Source organism: Coturnix japonica, chromosome 1 (assembly GCF_001577835.2).
Source record: "Coturnix japonica isolate 7356 chromosome 1, Coturnix japonica 2.1, whole genome shotgun sequence".
Lineage (NCBI taxonomy): Eukaryota > Metazoa > Chordata > Aves > Galliformes > Phasianidae > Coturnix > Coturnix japonica.
In genome coordinates this window covers 131,502,134-131,518,055 of record NC_029516.1, presented here as the reverse complement: position 1 = coordinate 131,518,055, position 15,922 = coordinate 131,502,134, and the positions used below count along the sequence as shown (strand labels likewise).

The 15,922-nt window shown below is 45.0% G+C and overlaps 1 protein-coding gene across 1 annotated transcript in view; it reads right to left on the bottom strand.

The window, feature by feature from the left end:
- Positions 1-7,123, bottom strand: part of ABCC4 (ATP binding cassette subfamily C member 4) — a 139,315-nt gene extending 132,192 nt beyond the window's left edge. Inside the window, exon 1 of the mRNA XM_015851547.2 lies at positions 6,918-7,123. Within this exon, the coding sequence (XP_015707033.1) occupies positions 6,918-6,991 (74 nt within the window). The 5' untranslated portion in view covers positions 6,992-7,123. The remainder of the gene's footprint in view (positions 1-6,917) is intronic.
- Between the last annotated feature and the right edge of the window lie 8,799 nt (positions 7,124-15,922).

Below are 15,922 nucleotides of genomic sequence, written 5' to 3'. Positions count from 1 at the left end.
ACTCCTGGGCCCTGACATTACACACCCTGTAACATTACAACACAGCCAACTAGCCACAGTTTACTTGGTTGTTCAACAAAGTGCAATTTTTACTTGCTGTAATTAAAGAAATTAACCAGTATTTTGGAGAGATTTCAGGGGGTCTGCAGGAAGAAAGTTAAGAAAGGGTTTTCTTATCAGTATAAGAGAAGCAAGACTTCAAGTGGAGGTCTGAAGTTTCCTCATCAAAATAGCACATGAGAGAATCAGGGACTCCTATCAAGCGGCAGGGCTGTTATGTAATCAAAACAGTCGTGCTTCTCTGATACACAACATAAAATTTCCTAAATGAGAAAGCTGTTAAATCAGATTTGCTAGTGTCCCAAACAATCTCCTCTTCAGTCAAGAAGGAAATACAGTACGTAGGCTTATCCAGTTCATCAACCCAGGAAGAGGACTTGCTGTACTCTGGATCTGTATGGTGTCCTGCTTGCAAATACCCTGGGGCTGGTCCACCCCTCTCCACACTGGGGCTGTCAGTGGGTACTAGGACTGACACCCACGCCGGGTCTCACCAGCTGTACCCCCATGGATAAGGGCACTGCTATCTGTCACTGACAGCTTCTAGATCATAGAATCATAGAATGGCCTGGGTTGAAAAGAACCACAGTGATCATCTATTATCAACCCCCCTGCTATGTGCAGGTTCACCAACCACCAGACCAGGCTGTCCAGAGTCACATCCAGCCTGGCCTTGAATGCCTCCAGGGATGGGGCATCCACAGCCTCCCTGGGCAACCTGTTCCAGTGAGTCACCCAGAAACGACATAATTAAGACAGCCTATGGACAAGTGCAAAGTTTGATTACCACCAGTTTCCCAGAAGGCCTTACTTCATCACTAAGTCAAAAGACCAGACTAAACGGATTACACTTCTGACTAAACAATTCTGTAAAAAAGCGAAACTAAAATAAGTTTAACTATGGTGTAACTTTACAGTGCCCAGTAAAAGCCACATCCTGTATGTTTTCATCGGTTAATGCCTCAGGGAAGTGGTTTACAAGCTACATTTTCCCCATTCTTCCTAAGCCTATTTGTAAATTACATTACAAGCATCACAGTTTATACTCAATGTCCAGTTATTTTTCCAAAGTTGCACAGGAGAGTCTTTGTTTACTCAAATTCTTCCACAACACAAGGATCTAGGATTTCACCTCCTGAGCAGCTTGGAAGCACTACTCCAATCACTAAGCTGCAAAGGAACATGCATTTCTTGCTCTTTAGTCACTCACTTTGGAGCTGATTTTCCATAATGTTCCATGATTTCCTCAAGGGACCTTTTGACAACAAATCCACACTGCTTATCCTCCACATATTCCCTTCATTCTATTACTACCTACCCATGTAAAATGTTGGTACCCCTCCGGTTTATAAGCTCCCTTAAAATACTGGGAGGTTGCAATGAAGTCTCCATGGAGCCTTCTTTTCTTCAAGCGAAACAAGCACTGCTCCCTCAACCTTTCTTCCTAACAGAAGTGCTCCTGCCCTCTGATCATCTTCATGGCCTTCCTCTGGACCCTCTCCAGCAGCTCCTCATCGTTCTTGTTTTGGGGGCCCCAGGCGAGGACACAGTATTCCAGGTGGAGCCTTACAAGGGCAGAGCAGAGGGGGACAATCACCTCCCTCACCCTGCTGGCCTCTTTTGATGCAGCCCAGGATACCATAGGTCTTTTAGGCTGCAATCACACACTGCTGGCTCACATCCAGCTTTTTTTTCACCTAACAGGACCCCCAAGTCCTTCTCCACACAGCTGTTCTCAAGGAGTTCTCATCCCGGTCCATAGGCATATCTGGGATTGCCACAACATGGCTCCATGATGGAACTATGAGCTCTACATCAGCAGCACATATCCAGCAGTGCTACATCCTTGCTTTTAGTCCAGAAGAGCATTGTTGTGATGGGATGTACAGACAAGGTATAGACACCACTTCTTCTAGATTACCACTGTAATCACCATCTGATTTATTTTCCTAAGCTATCACTATAGCACATGCTCACTCATTCCCCTCAGCCAGCTGCCCTTTCACACTTCCCCTTACCAAGGCAGTCACCTACAATGATTAAGCATATTAAGTCCTGGTATTTCTTTAGGTGCTTTTCAAACAATGTTTTCAACAGACTATTGTAAGAGAGTTCTTCAACTGAGCAGAATAGAACTGGTCATACAAACAGATTCCTAATCTCCAATGAGCTAACTGCTCTAACAGCTGGAGCAGGAAGCTTCTTCACTGCATCTAAATATTGTTATAGCTCCCTTCCATTACCAGTTTCTTTATTACCTACTCCCAATGGCAAGAGGAAGAATTAAATGACCTGTGAGCTCACACTGCTGCTACAAGTGATTGGATAAGGATATGGAAAGAGAATAAACAAACAGGTGATCTCTGCTCCCAGAAACCATATTTTGCTACCTGCCTCCTCCACTATTAAGGCCTGTTCTGGAACTACATGAAACAAAATCCTATTAAGGAAAGAAAATATCCAAACCAACAATAAATAAAAATACCCAACAGTACAACACACTCCTAACTTTGATGTGTTGTATGGATTACAGGAGGAACACCTTCTCTCAGAAATGACTGAGCATGGCTAGGGCATTTCAATGGCAAATAGCTTCAGTGTTTTGTCAAATGGTTCCTTTAATTGCGTATCTAAACACAGATACTTACTGTAGATAGCAGACGTCAACATTCCTGTAGTATCTACGCCCTTATCATAGTTGACATGATTTATACATAAGCTATGATTTTCAAGCAGTGTTTCCTTCCATGTAGTACAGCTATCTTGCAATAAAATGAGCAAAACTTACAGTCAAGAGACTGATTCAGAAGTGACTACAGCATATTGAATATCTTACAAATGAACAAACAAGGCATTATTTTTTATAAACAGATGTACGTATGGCCCTCAGTCTTCTTTCAAGTGGGAGGAGAAAAGGAGAAGCAAGTCTGATTTCATTCCTTGCCTATTGAAAATGCATTTTCTGTTTATCCATACTGAAAATGCTTACACTTTTGCTTCGAGTATAGTGTCTATAGTATCCATAGTATCTAAACAGTCCTGCTAAAAAAGCCACCCTGTACCAACAAATCAGTAAATGAACTAAAAATCTGCTATCTGAGATAGCTGTCTCAGATCCTTATAAAGTGAAAACTTAGAAATCTTAATTTGGGACATTCCAAGTGGGAATTCACCACTCAAAGTATCAGGCCAAATCTGAAAGTCTGATGCTGTTTGATATTTTCATTTGCTAACTGAAGGAAACTTCAAATCCTCAAAGCAAGCCTCTTCAACTGTCACCATAAGGAACACGCATCAGTTTTATCAGTGGTGTTGCTGGGCCTTTCTAGAAAGGCAATGAATTCCCTGTGTAACTTCTTCCTACACAATTCAGAATGTGCCAGGTCACTGGACCAAAGTGCAGGTGACACCCAGACTGACTCAAGGCCCAGCTGAAGCAGCTGGCGGCCCTTCTGACTCTAAGCTCTGGGGCAACTGAGGAGGAAGAATTTAAGAGCATATTTTCACTGGTACAAGAGAGGATCATGGCACAAGTGGATTTGGTCAGACTAAAACAGCTACACACTGTCCAACCTCCACCGAAAAACCTGGTGCCTTCATGTCCGTGCTTACTGGATTATGTTAGTGCTTAAATCCAACGGCAAAGATGGTTTTTATTGTTCTCCCACTACACTCCATTCAGATCAGTCAAGAGGTCTCAGTCATTCTGTCACTTTCCCTAGAGCACACTCTTAGTAAGCCAACAGCAATGCTGCAGACACCAAAAGGTAATCACAAAAGCTATTTACTGCTTAGAATGGTAACTGCTTAGATACCACAGAGCAAGTTTGCAGTTCTGTCACTGCCAGACTGGGACAGAATCATTCTTATTAGACTTTATTATTGAAAATAAATTATAAACACATGAAATTTAATAGCTGTTTCTTTCACTTCTATGAACAAAAACACTGGATTCCCTTTTCAGGGTGTTCCTGCTCGCTCTCTTTCTCATGTTATTAATGGCTCAAAACTTATCCCATTGTAAAAAATTTAGTCATAACGTGTTTTATAACTTACCACAGGAGAGGATTCACTGCCTGACCTGAAAGGTGCTTAAAAATCCAAACGTTGTACAGTTAGAACATCTGATTATTCAAGAGAGCAAATGCTACATGTTAACAGCAGTACACCAACTGCTATTTAATGAGCATGCAAGCTTCGAGACAGAACAACAGTTATAAATATCCTTACTGTACAGCTATTAATTTAATAGTACTGAACTCCCCCCCAGCAGAAAAAGAGATGTGAAATGAGCCAGTCTGAGATTCACAAAGCATAAAGTCTAAAGCATTTTAAACTCAAAATGCTTTCCATACTGAACAGATGTTTGAACATCAAAAACACTGAATGAAACTGTCTTTCAGGGCCCTCCTACAAAGAAAGCAAATCCTCCTATCAATCCTTCAAAGCCCTCATTCCCACCAGCGAGCTGAGCCAGCAACAGAACAAATCTCATAAATGAAATACATCAGAAATATATCTGAGTGCTGCTAACTGTGTAACTATCAGACAGATGAGAAGTTTGGTAAGCATGGAAACTCGCCACTCTGGAGGTCAGTAGATAAAGCAGTAACTGCGACATCCAAAACAACAATTTGGGCTTTGATAACTTTACAGTAACATAGATAATTCAGTGAGAGCTATGGAAAACAGGAGTATTTTGCAGCCACTTCCATCTTAGTAATCTTGTCATAAATAGTTCATTCACATAACATCCAGCCTAGAATTACAGAAGGGATGCACTATAAAAGAACAACATTCACACACAATCTAGATGCTCCTCTTTCCCATGAATGTATTGCTGGAGAGTTTAATGTTCATCAAGCTCGTACTTGTCAAAGTCACAACCCCAAAAGCAAGAAGACAAGCTTTGAACAATGGGAGAAGAATGTCTTCAGCCTACACACTCATTACCCTAGTTTTATAATTCAGTGAAAACACGACTTCTTTTCTTTCCCTGGGAGTTTGATCTTGTTTCCGCAAGGCAGAATAATTTCAGCTTTTCTTCTGCACTACTGGCAACAAAAGAGGAGGGCGGTTTCTTGCAATGGCAAAACTGCACTTTAAGAACAAAAAAATGGAAAGAAGGAGAAAAAAAAGGACACAGCAACCTGCTGTGCCCTACCTTCTATCCTCAACGATAACACCTGGCACTCAGAGCAGAGCAAAGCGGGCACACTCCTGCAACCACATGACTGCAGCTCCCAGGACCGCCTCCTCCAGCACCGCTTTTCCAGTTCTCCAGCTGGAGAACTCTCAGAGCATCCCGCATGAAGAAGCAGCAGCAGTTAAAACGAAGCAGTGCCACAGCAGTGCTCTCACGGCAGGCTGATAGATGCTGTACGCTTTGTAGGAAAAAAGGGATGTTTCTAAAGGTGGCCCTTAAAATCAATTTATAGCTAAAGGGTGTTTAAATACTTCATGGTTTTACGTAAAGCCATACAAACTTGTAGAAAAGTGGAACCCCCTACTACTTCATTTAAACCACTGTATAATTGCCACTCATTTCAGTGGCAATTTTCACTAAGAAAATAGTAATGCTTTCTGACATGCAAATAACAAGGATATGTTCAGGTGGGTTTTTTAAATTTGTTTTTTCCTTTGATAATCACATGCTGCCCATGCAAGAAAAGAGGCTTTAGAAGACTGAACCCATTGCTGAGAAGTAGTCTGGAGGCCTCACAAGCAGCATATGGGGCAATTTCTCCCATTTGTTCATAACAGGTGTTTTGTTTTTTTTTTTCTTTGCTTCCAGGTTTCCTAGCAATGCTGTGTCCAACATGGGCATTCCTGGTGTTAAAACCTTACACAAGTATACACCCCATATGCCCACTAATTAGTCACAGAATTGTAGGGGTTGGAAGGGACCTCTAGAGATCGAGTCCAACCCCCCTAACAAAGCAGGTTCCCTACACCAGGTGAATGTCAGGACTTATAAAAACCCTCTACCTTCAAATAGGGATTCCTGCACCTGCTCAGCATGGCTTTCAGGATCAGAGAATATTACTTGTGTCGCAGAACTGAGTGTTATGCTCTCACCCTCCTCTCCTACACGTGCTGTGGGCTCAGAGAACTGCCTGCTGTCTTCCAAAGGGATCTGCCCTGACAGACGAGTTGGTGCTCTTCCATTTCACCTTGAGTGTCCTTTCCTAGCGCCTTTCAAAGCAATAAAACTGTCGGGAAGTAACTCGTCGCTGCTATATTACACGTGCTATGTCGAGGTCCCCGCTAACACGAGCTCCGCCTTTGCCGCAGGGGCCATCCGGGCGAGCCGGCAGCACCCCATCTTCACTCGGCCACACCTGAGGCCTTCAGCCGGCCGCCCCCTTCTCCATCGAACTCCGCACAGCGCTCAGTTCCAGACGCTGCCCGAGGGATGGAAGGAAAGCCCCGCGCCGTTAAAGACAGCGGCGGAAGATGCCGGCCCGCGGCCCGTTACGTGCCGGGAGGGGCGGCGCGGAGCCGGGAGCCGAGGAGCAGCCGCAGCTCGCTGCCCGCCGGCCCCGCGGCACCCCACGTGCGGCGGCACAGCCAAGGGGCCGCGCCCGCTGCGTGAGGGCGGCGGTGCTCGCGGGAGGCCCCGGGGCCGCGGCCGGCAGGCGGCTTCCCCCCGGGCGGCACTACCGCCCGCTGCCGCCTTCACCTCGGATGACCCCGCTCCGCCACGGCCGCCCCCGCTGAAACCACCTGCGCTCGGGGTCCGCCCGAGCCGCCCCCTCCGCTCCGAGCCTAGTGGCGGCCGGGCGGACCCATCCCTCCCCGAGCCGCGTGGCCGGGGCTCAGCATCTCCCCGTGTCGGCCGCGTGCCCGGCGCTCACCAGAAGAAGAGCCGGGAGCAGAGGTTGGCATCCCGCAGCGGGTTGGGTTTCTCCTCGCGGGGTACCGCTTCCATGCCGCCCGCCGCTCTGCGCCGCCCCGCGTCGCTCCAGCCCGCCGGCGGCACCGCACCACTCCGGGCGACTTCCCACCGCGGCAGCCGCCGCCGCTGTGCCGCCGGTCGGTGCTGTTTCCGGGACAGCCGGCACTCCCGCCCCGGCCCTCCTCCAGCCCGCCCCGCAGGACGCCTCCTGCCGGCACGGCTCCCCGCGTGCAGGCCGCGGCCCGGAGCTACCGGCGGGAGCGGGCTGAGAGGGACCCAGGTGTGGAGCCCTCAGTACAAAAAAGACATGGAGATTATGGAAAGGGTCCAGAGGAGGGCCACGAAGATGATCAGGGGGCTGGAGCACCTCCCCCATGAGGACAGGCTGAGGGAGTTGGGTTTGTTCAGCCTGGAGAAGAGAAGGTTGCGGGGTGACCTCATTGCAGCCTTTCAATACGATATCAAATACAATAAGAAGGGAACTTACTCCCAGGAGGGGAGTAAACTCTTCGAAAGGGCTGACAATAGCAGGACACGGGGAAATGGTTTTAAGTTAAAAGAGGGAAGATTTAGGTTGGATGTTAGGGGGAAGTTCTTCACTAAGAGAGTGGTTAGGCCCTGGAACAGGCTGCCCAGGGAGGTTGTGGATGCCCCGTCCTTGGAGGTGTTCAAGACCAGGTTGGACGGGGCCCTGGGCAACCTGATCTAGTAAATATGTATGTTTGGTGGCCCTGCCAGGCAGGGGGGTTGGAACTACATGATCCTTGAGGTCCCTTCCAACCCGGCTCATTCTGTGATTCTGTGACCGCCGTGCCCTGCCGGGCAGCTCTTGGTTCCACAGCCTGGGCCCGGCTCCGCTCACGTCTGTCAGCCGTGGGTGACCCCTGTATGCCCCACAAGGCTCGAAGAAAGGCTTGAAGCCGGCTGTAGTTTGTATTGTGTTTCCGAGATGAGGGGTTAGCCACATTTGTCAGGCTGCAGCGGGGTGGTTGCCATCTCTGACACTGCTTGTGCTGTCTGCACTGGTCAGTGTGTGCTTATTAAATTGCTGCTGGTGAAATGATTTGCTGTCCTCACAGTGCTGGTGGATCTATGGGAGGCAAAAGGACACGTGGGCCAGGAGCAAAGCCACCTGAATCGCGGGATCAGAGATTCATTACAGTTGGAGAAGACCACTAAGATCATTTAGTCCAGCTGTCAAACCATCACCATCGTGCCCGCTAACCCTGTCCCTCAGTGCAACACCTACATGTCACCTCCAGGGACTGTGACTCAGCACTTTTTTAGAGATGAACTTTTTCCTAGTACCCAACCTCAATCTCCCCTGGCACAATTTCAGGCCATTCCCTCTTATCACTGTAACCTGGCTGACCTCCATCTCACCACAGCCTCCCTTCAGGTAGTTGTAGAGAGCAATGAAGTCTTCCCTGAGCCTCCTCCAGACTGAACCTCCTCCAACCTCTCCTCATAAGACTTGTGCTTCAGACCCCTCACAACTTCACTGCTTTTCTCTGGACATGCTCCAGGACTTCCATGTCTTTTCTTGTAGTGAGGGGCCTAAAACTGAACACAGCACTCAATGTGCAGCAATGCATGGGGTTGTTTTGACCAAAGCTCAGGACTTAGCTCTTGGTCTTGTTGAAGCTCATACAGTTGACTTCAGCCCATCGATCCTGCCTGTCCAGGTCCCTCTGAATGACACAGACATCTCCCATCACTGGGCAAAACCCCACTTCAGTTCAAGACTGCAGTCACAGGGGCTTGAGATGAGCTAGACTGGTCTGAGGCGACAGCTCACCAGTGCTGTCTGTAGTTCAAGTTTGACAGTGTTTACGAGACTGGAGTTGTTCTGAACAGTTCTGTAATTCCACAAGGTGGTGCATCACAGAAATCCTTGGAGTAATTCTCAAAATTCAGCTCCTTCATTGTCACTGTGAATGAACTCTTTTCCAGTACTGTTGCCAATGTCCTGCCACAGGGGCTGTGACTGCAAGAAGTAAATTGGCAGAGGCCTAAGAAAGTGAGAATGAAGTGCACATATCTAAAGATAGCAGAATAACCCTTTTGGCTCTTACTAGACTCTTGTAAGTATGTTCATGTCTTTCTTACTGGAGAGTCCAGAACTTGATCCAACACTCCAAGTGTGGCCTCACCAGAGCTCCCCCATCCTGCTAAAGGTACTTCTCTTAATTCCTTCCAGAATGTTGTTAGACTTGTAGCACTAGGCTACTGTTAACTCACATGCAACTTGGACCCCCAAGTCCTTTCACTTCCAAGCTGTTTCACAGATCATAGAATGGCCTGGGTTGAAAAGGACCACAATGCTCATCTAGTTTCAACCCCCCTGCTGTGCGCAGGGTTGCCAACCACCAGACCAGGCTGCCCAAAGCCACATCCAGCATGGCCTCCCTCCTGTTTATACACACTCTTCAAGTACTGGAAGAGATCTTCCCAGAGCCTTCTCTTCTCCAAGCTAAAGAAGCTCAGTTCCCTCAACCTTTCCTCATAGGAGAGGTGCTCCAGCCCTCTGACCATCTTAGTGGCCCTCCCCTAGACATGTTCCAAGAGCTCCATGTCCTTCCTGCACTGGGGTCCCCAGGCCTGAATGCAGTTCTGCAGATGGGGCTTCACAAGGGCCAAGTAGAGGGGGACAATCACCTCCCTCTCCTTGTTGGTGCCTTTTTTAAATGCAGCCCAGCATATAGTTGGCCTTCTGGGCTGCAAGCACACACTGCTGGCTCATGTCCAGTTTCTCACTTCAGATGAGTGGCCCCCATCATGTTCTGGTGTATGGATTTGTTCCTCTCCATGTTCAGGGCTTTGCATTTCTTGTTGAGCTTCATGGGGTTTCTGTCAGCCCATTTCACCATCCCACCCAGGTCCCTACAGATGGCAGCACAGCCCCCTGGTGTCTCATCTACTCCAGTATAGACACCTGGGACACACTGCTAGATACTGGCCTCCAACTAGACCTGGTGCAACTGATCTCAACTATAATCTGCTAGACTGTTTCCCCCTCCAGCTGAGCCAGCTGCAAGACTAACACTATACATACATTCTTGTTTATCTTTTACCCTCAGAAGCAGCCATCCCTCTCTATTCCTACTAAAGTGCCTTATCAGTGAAATAATTAACAGGGCTGGCATCAGACCTCAAACCGTTAATATAGTTCACATGTTGTTATAAAGGAAGGACAAGATCTGGGCTGCACAGAATTACTGAAGAAAGCACATTGGTTCATGCTTTCAAGAATGTCGTAACAACCGCAAGCCAAACAAATCAAGCTTAAGCTTGCTGTCAGTAAGCATGGACAAAACTGGCAGCAGAATACATTGAGCATATACAGTGTGCCACAGTGTTTTACAAGCAATAAGTGGTATGCTTTTCAACAACTGTCTATAGATCCTTGCAAATTAGCATTAAGGAAATAGTGTGGTGATTTGAAAGGATGGGCTTTAACAAAATAGCACTCATGTGTTCCCAGGTCTCCCAAAACATACAAACTCTGCCCATCAGCAAACTCTGGCAGGTTTGGATTTCTGCAAAGCAAGTTTGTCCAACCAGATCTTCATAAGAGAATTAAATGTGTGACGGCCCAATGGAAGTCCCATAATTTCAGGTAGAGAGAGAAAGATGTAAATCTTAAAACCAGCTTCTACTCCTGAAGCATTTCCTTTGTGAAATAAAGTACCAGGCCAGTAATACTGCAATGAAAGACTATCTAAATGCTTCTTAGTTTGGACTAGAACAACTGGTCGTGAACGAGTACTTTTTTAATGAATACAGTTTGCAGTATTAAAGTAAAATATCAAAGTAATTATATCCAAGATCACTGTAATGGCAGGAAAAGGGCAAAGAAGAAACCTTAAGAAATAAAATTCTTTGCCAGCATTATCGGTAAGAAATGGTGACACTACTGAATTATAAAATAAATATTGGTGTTGACTTCAGTGTCCAAAGCAAAGCACTCCAGAAAGGCTGGAGTAGAGATTTAGCAAGCATGGAGAATAAACTAAAATTCAAGAGGAAAAGAACATCCTGAAAGCTAAATGAGTCGGTAACTCTATCTGTCGAGTGGGCAAATAACCAATAGAAATTGATGCAGTAACACAGAGCTTGGTAGCAATTAAAAGAGCAACAGAGATGCTCAAGAAAATCTGAGGCTGCACACAGGGAGGAGGAAAAACAGCACAATAATGGAATTCATAATCTCCAGTCTATTTTAGGGGAAAAGAAGAGCAACAGCCAATCTGTGTATTGAATGTTTTGCTATGGTAGCACAATACTCAGAACATGGAAACAAACAAATTAAGGTATGACTTAATAAGCCTATAATATCAGTGCAGCAAAGCCAGCTGCTCAAATAAGGTAATAACCAAACTAAGCCAGCGGCACCTATTAGTCATATATATTGCACTGGAGTAATCAATTAGTTTCACAGCAGATGTCACAAACTGACAGACACATAAGGCTCCTTGTTTCTTTAATACACAAGTAGGATTCTGCTTGCTAAATGAACACCTGTATGGTGTGCAGCCTTCAGCCCTCTTTGATCTACTCTCTTGTTCTGAATGCTTCCAGCTGGACAAGTTTCTTCATGTGCGTATTCAGTGGTGCTCACCGCTTGAGTACAAGTGGTTAACAAATGTCTGCTTTTCACAAAGCCCTCACAACATAATTGGGTGGTTTAATTTCCAGATGGTGAATAAAGAGCATGTGGATCTTAGATGAAATATAGGCGCTGATTCTGATTGTGCAATAGGAACCTAAAGCTTGATATTTCAGAGGATATAGCACTAGAACCTTTCATGTTTCAGCAAGTTCCCGTTGATTCCAGCACTGATCAGTTTCTACAAATCGCTCCCCAGGGCCTCAAGGCAGGTACACAGAACACCAAGAGCACATGTGCCTGAGTGTGCTTGAAAAGTCTGGGTAAAGAACTTGCTGAGCCCTACATAGTATCAGTAAGGCAGTAAGGACAGAAACGTTTCCAAAGCTGTTTGAAAGACACCTGATGGAATAGCTCCCCAAAGACAAGCTACAACAGCAGAACGTAAAAGCTTTACAACAGTGTATTGTTTAATTTTTTTTGAAGGGAGCCAGACAGAAATGTACTCTGTATGCCTTCCTGACAAGCCAATCAGGTACCCTTGTTTCCTGCCATGCCACAAACAAGAAAGAGGCATTCCACTGGCAGTTAGCCCAGCTTGTCACTCTTCAGTCCGTGGCCTGACTCATCATCTTGCTGACGTGTCTGCTGGAGAATGGATTCTCATTCTTTTGCAATACAGACATACCACCCTGTTCCTCTTCACCTACATCGCAGGAATGTAAAAGCTGAAGAATCATGCTGTAAATTACTCTGCTATTGCCGCCTGGTTGTCAGTGTTTAATACCGATGCCCTTCTTATTTCTTCCTGTTACTCTCCTAGCCATCTGTATTTTCCCCAAATCTCTGATCTTATAGTTTATACCAATTAACTTATTCATTTTTCTGAAATTATGATACATAAACAAAGACGCCTATTTCCATTTTGGCTGTGGTGATGCCTCACTTTTCACTTAGCCAGAAGTTACCACTCCAGAACAATTCAGGTCTTCCATTAGTTGTGGAATATCTGCCAGTCACAGCGATGTCTCAGGTGCCTTCCAAATGGCATGATGCACCTCTGCTGGGCCACTGAATCCCATCTTGCTATCTTTACTACTGAATCCATCTGGCTTTTAACTCAGAGCCCTCTCCATTTTTGACAGCAACATTAAGGTTATTTTGGCCATTAGAATTTCTCGTAAAGAGCTTTTAATTTTTATTCACATTTTTCTGTCTAAATGTCACACACACACACACACACACACACACACACACACACACGGGGTTTTAGTTTCACAGTTTAGTTCTTTCAGTGTTTGTCTGATTATTTGCTTTACACAAAATAGCGTAAGTAGCAAATAGCAGTTTCAGTTGATTGTCTGCTAAGGTAGGATTCCAGTTACTTTCTATTAAATTAAAATGTTGATGCAATAGAAGAGGAGCAGAAAAGGTTGTACTTAAAGTTATAATTGGCACATCTACCTCTCATAAGTTTCAACTAACAGTTTTCTCTCTGTAATTCATACTAATACTTTAAGAGTGTTAGCTGTAGGATGGTTTAGATGAGCTTGCAGGAGGCTTTCATCAACAGCTCTTTGTGCCTATAGTTAAAATACTGACTAAGGTGTATTTACAGTACTGCTGTTCTGAGATACACACCTCTCTTTTATCCCTTCCTAAGCAGTTAAGAACTTATGTTACTGTTCCAGTTTTACCGTGTAATAGACATCAAACTTTCTGCTTATATCCAATTACATTTTCAAGTCTTCTCTTTTCTTAACTCATGTTCCTAATACTGGTAATACAGCTTCTGAGGAGCAAAATCTTTATATTTTCCACATCATAGCAGTTGGTAGAGCTTTTTGACCTTTATTTGCCTTCTTCCTAATACCTGACCTCTTGCTTTGCTAGTTTAATACTAGCCAGCACAGCCCAGGATAATCTCCCAGCAACAGTGAATTACAGTATCAGAAAAATTATACTGAACTAGTTTTAGGGCAAGGGTGAGTCAACAAACAGAAAATAAACTTCAGTGAGTGTTGTGTAGCCTGTGACTAATAGCACAGGGAAAGCAGACTTTCCATCTTTGGCATTTGAAAAACCAGATTAAATTAATCTGTAATGACTTAAGTAACACAGTCCAAGGGTAGGAAGGAGACTAGCTGGCCTCTTGACACCTGTATTTTCTATGGTTGCTGCTGTCCATGAACTTGTTTGACTAGGCAAGATTCCCAGGGTGTTACCATTGACTTCTGCACAACAAAGAGGGAATTCACTTTCAGAAACCCAGAGCTTGGATGTAGACTTCCTCTTCATTTCATGTAGGTCTGGTTTCAGTGATATAATGCTGTTGTTGTACAGATGAGGGTCTTGGACATGAGTTTAGTCTTGTTTTGGTTTGGTTTGGTTCTCAGATGGTTGTTTTCTTTTTTGTGTTTTTTTATTTTATTTTTTTCCCAGTAGCTTTTGGGCTATACAGCATTGAAAAAAAAACCACCAAAATTCCAGTGGTTTCCATTAAAAAAAATCTGTTTTCAAAAGTGACTAAGATGTAATAAGCTAGTAGTAAACATTTGCCTTATGCTTCTTTCAATGTTTTTCTTTATTATGGAACTATCTTGCCTTCTCTACATTTATTTAGATGTATTTAGAGTTTCCATTGCACGAGCTCTTCAGAATCATAGAATCATTAAGCTTGGAAAAGACCTCCAAGATCATCCAGTCCAACTGTCCACCTATCACCCATGTTGCCCCCTAAGCCATATCCCTCAGTACCTCATCTAAACATTTCTTAAACACTTCCAGAGTCAGTGACTCCACCACATCCCTGGATAGCCCGTTCCAGCACCTGACCAAAGTTTCAGAAAAGGAGAAGCAATTCCTAATGTTCAGCCTGAATTTCCCCTGGTGCAGCTGGAGGCCATTCCCTCTAGTCCTACTGTTAGTTACATAAGAGAAACGCCCAGCATCCATCTCACCACGATGTCTCTTCAGGTAGTTGTAGAGAGTGAGAATGTCTCCCCTGAGCATCCTCTTCTCCAGACAGAACAATCCCAGTTCCCTCAGCTGCTCCTCATAAGACTTGTGCTCCAGACCCCTCACCAGTTTCATTGCCCTTCTCTGAACACACTCCAGGGCCTCGATGACTTTCTTGCAGTGAGGGGCCCAAAACTGAACACAGTACTCAAGGTACTCATCAGAGCTCAATACAGAGAGATGATCATTTCCCTGCTCCTGCTGGCAACACTATTTCTGATATGAGCCAGGATGCCATTGGCCTATTTGGCTACCTGGGCACGTTGCTCACTCACGTTCAGCCAACCAATGACCCATCGCCCTATTTACTCTACATGGTCTTCCAGCCACTCTGCCCCAAGCCTGTAGCATGAAGTGTTGCATGGGGTTGTTGTGGCCAAAGTGCAGGACTTGGCACTTGCTCTTGTTGAACTTCATCCCATTGGCCTCAGCCCAGCTATCCAGATTGTACAGATCCCTTTTATTCAGTGTCAAAGTAAGTAGGCAAGAGGGGAGGAGAGAGACCGAAGTGGAAGCATGGAAGTTGTCACTTGCCTGAAGACCAAAGAAAGAAAATGCAGATGGTGAGCACTCATGCATTTACAAGACACACAACAAATCAGTCAGTAGATCCATTATTGTGTCCCAAACTTTTCAGGTTATTCTTAATGCCACTCTGCCTCCATGCTAAAGTTAAAATACAGACAGTGTACAGGTACAGATGTGGCTTTTACCCTACTGGATGTTATCAACTACAATGTGACATTGGACATAATTAAGATAATTTCTCTCCTTATAAAACAATATTTGTGACCTCAAAACATAAACTAAAAATGGTTCCAGCCAAGATCTTCAGTCTATACACTTTCCTCAAATAACAATGAACCTAAAAATATATACCTTTTTTTTTTTTTTTTAAATAAAACTTTTTGTGAACAGCCTTTATTGTCATCCAGAATCCTGGCTGAAGCTCATGAATAACTAGAATACTGCTAGGTCAAGTAAATTTTAGATAGCACAAACTAAAGCACTCAAATACATTTTAATAGTAAAAGGAGCACATTCATGTTGCACACTGAGAACTTGACTTCTACCTTTAATTAAAACTTACAGTGATAGGTCAAATACAGCTGCGTGCACACACCATTATCTTTAGAATCATAGAATCACAAGGTTGGAAAGGACCTACAAGATCATCCAGTCCAACCATCCTCCCATTACCATTGCTACCACAAACCACTAAACCACATCTCATAGCTCCTCATCGAGATGCCTCTTAAACACTGCCAGGACGGCGACTCCACCACCTCCCCGTGCAGACCATTCCAGTACCTGACCACTCTCTGAGAGAAAAAGTT